The following is a 10941-nucleotide window of genomic DNA, read 5'->3' as shown; positions in this document are numbered from 1 at the left end:
TGAGAAAACTGGATCGAAAGGTAAAAATTAGATTTCGCTGGAAAATCTGCTAATTAAATTTCGTTTCCGATGTTAGATAGCAATCACGTTTTTCAAGAACAAATTTTAAAACTTTTCCTGAAAAACAATAATTGAGACCTATCTAAAAGTACTCACTACGTTCATTACTCTTAATGATATGGAAACAAAATCGAAAAAATAATTTTTTTTTCACAACATGTAACTTGTAATTTGAGGAATACAGTCAAAAACGCAAACTCCAAACGAAAGAAGCTATTATCTTCATTTACCGAGCGGCCACTAGGCCAACAACATTTTAGTAGACGTCGACTGAACCGAAGCAAAAAAAAACACGAAAAACTGCCTTTAAAAAATTGAGCGCTTGAGTTAGAAAACTCGAGAACAGTGCATCTCAACTGTCGTGAAACATTTTATACAACATTAAACGGCCAAGTAGTTGGACAAGTATCAACGAGCCTACGGAAATATAAAAAAAAGTGTCTTGTTTTTCAAAAAATAGCCAATCGAAGATTCGAAAAGAGTAATGAACGAAGCTAACATAAAAAAAACCTTGACTTTTTTGAAAAAATCTCAACTTTCGAACTTCAAAAAAATAGGTGCCCTTTAAGCTCTTTAAAATTCGAGAATAATTTATGATTGGCGCTTTTTGATAACATTAACCCAACTTGAGAAAACTGGATCAACAGTAAAGTTTGTATTCCCCTGGAAATCTGAAAATTTAATTCCACTTTTAACACTAGAATTTTCGCGCCATTTCCACATTCGTATTTAAAGAGTCATATTTACGTAACTTTCATCCGATGAAATCAATTTAATTCGAAAAATGCATATATACCTAAGCGCATCAATACTTTAGGACTTTTGCTGAAGAAAAAATCAACAAGACCTACATAAGAGTCTTCACTACGTTCATTACTCTAGAAAATTCTCCAACTTTCAAAATTTATAGAAACAAATAGATGTCTTTAAAGCTTTCTGAAATTCTAGATCAAATTATGATTGACTTTTTAAAATTAAATTTATCCAATTAAAGAAAAGTTTTAATTTTTATCACAATTTAAGAATTAATCCAATTTAAGAAAAGTAAATTTGAGTCTGAACATATTTTAAGACTTTTCGGAAAAAATGAAAAAAATCATCAGCACCTAAATAAGAGTCTGAGCTATGTTCATCGACTCTTTAAAATTTTCTCAAAATAAACTCAAAATATGTACTTTCCACTTAGAGTATTTCGAACAGCAATTTTGAACCAGGGCCTAAATGAGTAAAAAACACTTGAAAATGGCTCCGATCAGCTTGTGTCAAAATTTATTTATCTATTCAAACCCTCAATATGATTTGTGGCAGTTTTAAAATGAAATTGATGCGACTAAAACCATATTGACTCTACTGAAGGAAATTGAGAAAATTACAATTAAATTATTTTTTTTTCAAGGACATCAATAACAGACAAGGGTAGTCATTTCATTAATATCTCCAGAACTAATAACTAATTTTAGAAGAACCAAACATTGCCAACAACTGGGTTGGCCTAACAGAACTAAACCAAAAAGATTTGAATCTGATTGAATATTCATTTAACAACTGATAAAACCTTTAATTTCTAAAGAAGTTAAAATCCACTGTGATCGGCAGTTTGAAAACGTACACTTTTTGACTGTAACTTATGCTCCATTTTAGTTCAGTTCACGTCTTTACATTAGTTCAGCTCACTTTGAAACTTGTATGACCTAACTAAGCAAATATAGCACCAATGAGTAATCTACTCGAACTCAAAATATATCCAGTTCCTGTTGCTCTACAAGCTATAATTACAGGGAATGAAGGAGCCATAGAGGTGTTGTACTCTGAAACCTATACCCTCTCGCACTTAATTAGACCGATTGAAGCTTCTTTCTAGTCAATCAAAGTTGAAGTATTCTTCTTAGTAGTAATTAATTGGCACGTTTGGAAAAGCGCTGTAGCACGGGATCAGCTCGTCTTCGAAACTCATTTCCCTTCAGCAGTTGATGGCCAATGGACGTGTTCTCCTTAAATGACCACAAAATCGTCATCCATCTCACGCGCGCTGATTTCCAAGAATGTAGCAGCCATGTCTTCTAAATTTAAAAAATGATAATAATAATAATCATTGATCATTTATAATTTTTAAGCTCGAAGCTTCGGTGACATATTTAATCGATCAAAACCGAAAATTTTCAACAGAAGTTCAACAGTGAAATTTGTATTTCGGGGTGTCTACCACTTACTAGGAGCATATTGAGGTGGAAACAATGGGTAACTTTTACACTGACCTATTGTGTCTTGGGCAGGCGATAGAGAAGGATAAACCTCGAGGGGAGGCCAATGAGCCGGCCTCTTTTGCACAATCTCAAACAGCGGCTGCTTCTTGTCCGTAATCACACTGTCCCTCAGTCTGAAAAATGAGTACATCGTTATTTTTCATAAATATTACATTTATTCATGTAGATAAAAATCATTATATAATATACATGTTTAACTAACAATTGGACTTTGACAAAATTTGGAAGCTAAGCAAAATCCCATGGGATTTATGCTTTGCTATCCACTCCTATAACTAATCAATTAATTATATTTAACTTTTCACAAGAATAAATTACATCAACCACCTAGAAATCAAATTATGTAACAATACATGAAAGTAATGCCAACACTTGACCAGTTTACCTCTCAATTGTCGCAAAAAAATCAAAAAGTTTTTCACTCATTCAACTTTTGCAAGTTGTTAAACAGTATCTACTTAACTTGGCAATTTTCTTTGCTCAAAGAAATAAGCTCTAGAAAGAAATTAACACGTTGAGCAACTTGAGAGCTAGGACAACCATGCTTCCAATCAAAGTAACTCATTCTAACCTACTGCACCAGAAGTCGAACTGCGCCTGGCTCTGGAGTAGGAAGCCAATGGCTAGAGATGGATCCAGGGCAGTAAAGGGCATCCGCTTTGCACTGTCGCAGTGGTAGGAGGAGTCATCTGTCACTGTTGACACTGTCGGTTTAGTGTCATGGGGGTCCAAGTACAATAAGAAAGAGCCTGTAACAAAACCTCAAGTTGCTGTTATTTACCTACCGCAATGGTCAAATGTTCCTGAAGTTGTTGTTATGGGTCAAACATTCACCTTCAATAATACAACTTTCTTGACTTCGATAGTTTTCTAAGCGTACACCGCAGTGCTTTTTACCGGCTTCAACAGATTTTCTAATCTTATAATAGCAAGTAATCGTCTACCAAAAGTTTTGAACAAACGCATTCGGTAAAAAGGCCAATTAACTCTTCATAAATAAAGACCCACAGCAATCCGTAAAATGGAGATCTTGGCCATTCTAGTAAATGTTTAACCTTGATATCCAATGAAGTAGTAGGCACTATTCGGTCGACCACCGATGATTCCCATCGTCTCCTCCATGTGGAAACACTCCTGAAAATCGAACAAATTAAATGAATTGACACAGAGGCAAAGCGGAGCATCGCACCACTTGCGATACAACACAAACATAAAAAAATCGAAAATGAGAAAATTTCTAAAAAAAACTAGGTCATATAAACTTTCATATGTCTCTATAGAAGTTCTTTCCATGCAAACACACCAGACACTTCAATTTTAAATCAGCAAAAACAGAACAAAATTTACTGAAAAAGAAACAAGGCCGACAATCATTCAGCAGACACAAGTTTTTTCTTAATCTTTCAAGCCCCCCTGAAATTAAATGCGCAACACTTGCATTTGCAACAACAATGAAAATTGGCTACAGCACAAACAAAATTCGTTGTGGCAATTTGGCCGACAAAACTTAGCGAACAAACGAAAAACCACCAATTCACTTTTCTCGAAATTTTTTCAATTTCCTTGATACTGAAAAAAAAGGTCCGGTCACGACTCCAACCAGACCTTAGGGTACAAAGGCAAGTGCATAACCTCCAGGCCAAAGGGAAGCAACCTGGAATATGTTAAGAGAAGAGAAGTGAAAATAAGCCAGCAAGTGATTCAACTGATTTTCTTAAACTAGTTATTAACCAGAAAAAAGTCTATATTTCGGTTTAATAACGCTTGCTTATCGCGAGCGTATAAAAAATTAAATAAATCAGCTCCTGTGAAGGGAAGAAGATTTTTTCATGGCAGTATTTCAACTATCGAATGGCCATTTTCAATATTTAGTTGAGAATCTCAGCTCGTTAATGAGCATACCTTTATGGGCTCAATGTAAGAGTTATTGATATCAGTCAGTCCTAATCTGAGAGGAACTATGAGTAGAATCGGTCTCCACGAATTAAGACAATGAGTCTCTCTGTCCTTATTCGAATGACTACTGCAGCCGCTTGAAGAAGCCCCTTCGGGGGCCATGTTCGATTTCGATCCAGTTGAGGTAGGGGGGAATGAGGATTGATGAGCATCTGTGATGTTTAATTCTGCACTTGGGGTCCCACTGTCCACGTCTGTCGCTCCTTTCTTGTTTTGTGCAAATCGAAAGGGTAAAGCTGAAACAGAAAACAGTTGTCAATTAATGATCGGATATCTATTGACTTTTTATACTCCTTATTATCATCACCTTTTTGGATACTCAAAATTGAGCTTAACTTCATTTCACGAATAATTCTTCATAAGACTTAGCCGAAACCTTGTTTCGATTCATGTGTCACCTTATAACCCTGTCTATAAACGGCTTTCTATCTAAATCAATCATGCCATACTGCTTGATTTGTCACCCTCAAAAAATCTTTGTGCAAGTCGAATTATTAAAGGAAGTAGTGCCCGGTACGATTTTTTGGGATTACTTCATACGCATTTGTAAGCCTATTCCACTTGTGCCAATCTAATCTAGGCACTTCGCGCATGACATGATACAGAGCATGGAAAAGTTGCTGCGTTTTTGCACCGATTTGTCAATTCAGCTGCTAAGAAGATAACTCGAGGGTCTTCTATTCACCACCACCCATAAATTAAGTCCATATACCTCATCCTGTCAACGCTTTACAATACGCCCAAATTTCGCCCCGAAAATTGAAAAAGCGCCATATCGCGAAAAGCCAGATTTGCCTTTTATTTCCACCTTCCATACACGCATGCACAGACTAATACATCCAAATTGATTTATATGCAAATGGTGCTTCTCTACTCTAATATCAAATTCAATTCAAAATTCCCTTTTTTGCAAATAGATTCCACTGCATATACTTAAAATAATGTCTACCTGAAAGGCTTCTTTAACAAATTTGCATAATTTCTGTTTTACAAGCGACTTGCTGGAATCATGTGGCGCCCAATTTGAATTCAGACTGCACCATTAAATAGGCCGCCATGTTGTTTGTTAAAACTGGTAGCGTCACAAACAACGTATTTGGAACATTTCTTCAGTTGGCGTCTTCAGTTGATTCAAAGCAATTTTTGGCGACAAGGCTAAGCTCATTTGATTGGGATTAGATGAAAGATGAGAACAGCTACAATGTATAGAGATGTTTGTGACTTGGGGTTACGAACAAAAACAATGAGTTCGTTTTTAATCTGTTATTCATCAAGACCTAAAACGCGACCAGTGGATTGATTCAAGTCAAATACATAACACTTTGTAGGCTTACGATCAGCTCACACTAAGACAAGTTTAATAGATTCACAAAAAGCTTTGATGCCATGAAACGGCTGATTATCTCCGAAGAGAAGTGATTCTTCGGAGCAACGCCAGAAGTGGTGCAACCATATTTTACACTTCCCGATGCTGCCGTCAAACCCACTAAACATCTTGCATGGAAAAAAACTAGCCTTAAAAATCATTAGCAAAGAACAGAAAACGCCGCTTAGTGGAGCTCAAGTTTAGAGCCCAACATGTTCTATCGGCGGATGTTTAACGAACTGCCATATCTTGAAGCCGATATTAAATAAGAATTCTCTAAGATAATTGCGTAACAATGTTCTTATGTTGCATTACAATTTTAATTTTTGGCTTGTTGGCTTAACACCGTTCTATCAGATGGCAACTGAATGATTGAAAATGTTTTTTTTTTCATAGGGTGAATATTAATATTAATGACCGGTTAAGCAGATAAAGTCTGATATCATGTGTATTTTATTCCATTTAATCCACTAAAATACTTCGAATTTCACAACTTACTCTCATTTCTCTCACATCAAATTAGTGAACTAGTCAATTCTAAGATCGTTCAATTCAACGAAGAAAATCTCAATGAAATTATGTAATAAAATCAATTTTTTTATTATCAATTTTTTCTCAATATAATTGGTTTTTAATTTGAAGTAATGGGTAATAACAGAATTACCTTTACACAATGCGTAGACATCATCAACGACTACAGTATTGTCCATTGCCACATGTACGCAGTAGGGAGTGAACTCGTCAAAAGTGGACAGTTTCTTCAGCACCTGGGCCACTGTGTTAGGTCCGAACCACTCCCCAACTGACTTGCCCTCCGACACACCCATCTGTGCTGAAAAAACAACAAAATGATAATCGAAAATGAAAAACGTGACATGGAAATGATGAATTATATAGTAAATGCTAACATCGTGGCCAAATAATCTCAAATGAAGTTCAACTATAATCTCATATGAAGATTTATCTACATAGAGGTGAAGCGGAGCTTTGCACCACTTGAGATACATCGTAAGCATAGCAAGACAAGCTAACTAGAAAAAAATAACAAACGTCACAAAATGTCGAAAGAAAAAGATCTCTGAAAAAAATCATACCGAAATTTGCCTGGAACGAAATTGATTTTGAGGAAAACATGTCCCACCGTACAAACAGAAATTAATTACGAATTAAAACTACGATGCGATAACAAAGCCGACAATATTTAAAAAAAATTGAAGAAAATTTACAAATTTAGAATCAACAATAAAGGTAGTCACATTTTGCTGACCAAGAATGGAAATTGAGCATCAATCTTGAGATGGATGACCAATCTGACAACACGATTAAAAAAGTTTTGGTTTTGATATATTTTCGTTTCTTCAAATTGACCAAGCAGTTGTCAGAGCTCCGGAGAGGAGAAAACTGATCTGAAAGGGTAACGTAATCAAAAATAATTGCCGGATATTATTTCGGATATTTAAAAATCGAAGTAAACTAAGATCTAATATAAAAACAAACTTTGACGCAGTTATTGAGGTCTGTTTGGCTGGGAGTCCGAAAGAGTAAATGTGTGTTAACGGCCACAAGACCAAAAAAAGACAAATTTTTGATAGCAGCCATAACAATTTTTACAAAGAGGCGAAGCGGCAATTTGTAGAAACAGGCAAAAACAGCTTCATATTGCTAAAAAAAGAACAAACGTTTTGACAAAAAAAATAAATAATCGAAGAAAGGATTCGAAGCACCCTTAGTATGGACCTATAGAATAAAAACAATAAGCATTACACACTGAAATTGAACACAAATTTGTGCGAGTTAAGCTGGATAAAATGCAAACTCGTTGTAACCGAAGATGTACACAAGTCGGCAGTAGCATCCCAAAAGGCTTTGAGAAATTAATTTAAAGGCTATGTGAAATCAGATGAGGAAAAATCTTTCATCCACAAACCAGCCATTTATTAGTCTGAAATGAAACATTTAAACATAATGGCCCATTTTTGGTAGGATTTAAGAAAGAGTTTAAAAAAAATCTCATTGCTACTTGCAAGCACTAGAAAGTAGGAAAAGAGTCAATTCGCGCAATTAAACACTATTTTTCGCAAAAAATTTTCAGCTTTCGAATTTCATAATGACAAATACAAATACACAGCCCTAAAGCTGTTTGAATTTCATGAAACCTTTATGGTTGACTCTCTTTTAATAACTCAAACTGAGAAAATTAGATAATACTTTAAGTTTACATTCCGCTGGAAAATCTGAAAATTAAAATCCAATTTCAAAATTAGAAGTCTATCACGTTTTCCACGTCCTTCACACTTATGATGTACGATAGTGGAGTTTGCCTTCTTTTAAACAAAGGAAATGATCTGCTTTATAACTTGAGCCTCAACGAATTTCAAGACTTCGCAAAAAAATCATCGCGACCTATAAAAACTTTTCCTTATGTTCATGGACTCTAAACTGTGTACAATATGACACGCGACCAAATATAAAATATTTTTGATTTACCAAAAATTACCAGGCAAAAAAATGAATTTGTAAAGGAATTTGTAGTACATAGTGTATGCACAGACCTGGTGCAAATTAATCGGACAAATCGAATAAAGTTTGAACTTTAAACGCAGTTTCCTTAATAGGTTCTCACTTTAGACAAACAGTTATAACATTTCCTTGCAATTTGAAACAAATTATTCTAGCCTTATTTGTTCTGTTAAGAGCGACCGTTCATTACAACTGGTGGATGTTTAACGAGAGATTCGGTTTAATTTTTTTAATATCTTTACGAGTGATCACTTGCTTTACGAAAAAAATATTTGTGTTCGGTGAAAAAAAAAGATTTCAAGAGGAACGACAAAATCTCTTACTAACTCATTTTGTGTCATTTGTCATTCAGCGCAGGAATTTCTTGTGTAAAAAAAAACGGACAACTTTTCCTAAAAAAGATAGAATTCAATGTTTATGGAATTTTTATCTTTTGACACCGTCAGTTAAAATTAAATGCAAGCTCGTCAAATCAATTGATTCACCCAAACAGAATACCCAAAATAAAACACCAAAACCGTTTCAGAGCTAATAAGTCAATAAGCTCTACAGAACCAAAGCTGAAATTATGAGCTTAGGAGACGCAGAGTCAACTGTCGCTGAACGTATTCCTCCCGGGTCTAGGAAGTCTCCGAATAAAATCCCCCGCGCAAAATCCCCCATTAGATAAAATACCCTAGGACAAAATCTCCCAAAACTCAATTCAGAGTGCTGGAAATCTAAATCTCCATACTATGCATTCTGATTTGTTTTTTTCTTCTATTGAGCTGACATTTACACAAGTATCGCTAATTTAACTTAACTTTTCAACAATTTACCTTTAAGACTCTAACTTTCAGTTGACCTTCTATAGGAGAGCCTTGATTGTAAAAAATAATAGGCTACGTGGCACAAGCAGTAGGACACATTTGGGGTTGCCAAAATTTTAAGCTTATTTTGATGTTTGTTAATGTTGACTGATAGAGAAAAAATAACACCGGATATAATCCCAGCAAATTGATCAGTTTAAGAAGTGCAATACCAGGTTACTTGGCCATATTTTAATCCTCACTAGCAACTAAACATTAGCCTATTGACGCAAAACTTTGTTCAGTTTGTAAAACACATGCGTTTCACAAACTATCGACAAAAGTCAAAACAATTACGATACAAACGAAATATTTAAGTTAAGTAACAAAGGGAGCGAGAAAGTGCTTCACACTACTTATTTTTAGAAGAAAAGAGAATAAGTCAATTACATTCTTTGGGAGTGCGAGTTGCGGTAATCAAAGCAACAGTTTAAAGCCAGGTTATGGGCTCTAAAGGGCGAATTCCTCAAGTCGTCGCCACATGAATACACACAGCCGGATTATGCTTTAATGGAAATGAATGTCATCAAGGAACAGATCACAGCTTACGCAGCGGTCTGCACGGATTCTTTTACACAGAAGGTGCTGTCAAATGCCTGCCAAAAGCCAGACCAGATTTCGCAAAGATTTCTCTAGTGCCTGACGTCAAAGGAAGGATCCTAAGAGCCTGACTCAAACCACAAAATCAGCCAACGATTCCAACGGGATTCGATTTTGAGCTGCCTGTTAAATACTAGCAAACCATGACGGGAGAGGTTCTTCTTGAAGATTCGATACTTCCGGGAAGCGGTAAGCGATACTTGGTGTTCACAACCAACAAACTATCGAAGTTATCGAAATGGGTACGGAAAGTGGTTTACCGATAGAGCCTTCAAAAAATGTCCTGATAACTTCTACCAAGTACAAACTATTCATTACTTCGTATATGGAACAACTTTGTCTCAAGTTTCTGATCTTTATTTACAATTAAATGCAAGCTCGACAAATCAATTGATTCACCCAAACAGAATACCCAAAATAAAACACCACAACCGTTTCAGAGCTAAGTCAATAAGCTCTACAGAACCAAAGCTGAAATTATGAGCTTAGGAGACGCAGAGTCAACTGTCGCTGAACGTATTCCTCCCGGGTCTAGGAACAATCTCCGAATAAAATCCCCAGCACAAAATCCCCCATAAGATGAAATACCCTAGGACAAAAAATCTCCCAAAACTCAATTCAGAGTGCTGGAAAACTAAATCTCCATACTATGCATTCTGATTTGTTTTTTTTTCTGCTATTGAGCTGACATTTACACAAGCATCGCTATTTTAACTTAACTTTTCAAGAATTTACCTTTAAGAATCTAACTTTCAGTTGACCTTCTATAGGAGAGCCTTGATTGTAAAAAATAATTAGCTACAAGGCACAAGCAGTAGGACACATTTGGGGTTGCCAAAATTTTAAGCTTATTTTGATGTTTGTTAATGTTGACTGATAGAGAAAAAATAACACCGGATATAATCCCAGCAAATTGATCAGTTTAAGAAGTGCAATACCAGGTTACTTGGCCATATTTTAATCCTCACTAGCAACTAAACATTAGCCTATTGACGCAAAACTTTGTTCAGTTTGTAAAACACATGCGTTTCACAAACTATCGACAAAAGTCAAAACAATTACGATACAAACGAAATATTTAAGTTAAGTAACAAAGGGAGCGAGAAAGTGCTTCACACTACTTATTTTTAGAAGAAAAGAGAATAAGTCAATTACATTCTTTGGGAGTGCGAGTTGCGGCAATCAAAGCAACAGTTTAAAGCCAGGTTATGGGCTCTAAAGGGCGAATTCCTCAAGTCGTCGCCACATGAACACACACAGCCGGATTATGCTTTAATGGAAATGAATGTCATCAAGGAACAGATCACAGCTTACGCAGCGGTCTGCA

At 35.6% G+C, this 10941-nt stretch overlaps 1 protein-coding gene across 2 annotated transcripts in view; it reads right to left on the bottom strand.

The window, feature by feature from the left end:
* Window positions 1–1420: 1420 nt before the first annotated feature.
* The window catches only part of LOC134845598 (cysteine protease ATG4A-like), a 245316-nt gene continuing 235795 nt past the window's right edge, over window positions 1421–10941 (bottom strand). For both annotated transcript variants that reach the window (XM_063862567.1, XM_063862569.1), the window contains 6 exons: window positions 6311–6478; window positions 4227–4516; window positions 3380–3458; window positions 2896–3073; window positions 2316–2437; window positions 1421–2120 (listed from right to left, as the gene is read on the bottom strand). In XM_063862567.1, coding sequence (XP_063718637.1) covers window positions 2053–2120; window positions 2316–2437; window positions 2896–3073; window positions 3380–3458; window positions 4227–4516; window positions 6311–6478 — 905 coding nt within the window. In that variant the 3' untranslated portion in view covers window positions 1421–2052. The remainder of the gene's footprint in view (window positions 2121–2315; window positions 2438–2895; window positions 3074–3379; window positions 3459–4226; window positions 4517–6310; window positions 6479–10941) is intronic.

This window comes from Symsagittifera roscoffensis, chromosome 5 (genome assembly GCF_963678635.1).
Source record: "Symsagittifera roscoffensis chromosome 5, txSymRosc1.1, whole genome shotgun sequence".
Lineage (NCBI taxonomy): Eukaryota > Metazoa > Xenacoelomorpha > Acoela > Convolutidae > Symsagittifera > Symsagittifera roscoffensis.
This window is presented reverse-complemented; position numbering and strand designations above follow the sequence as displayed.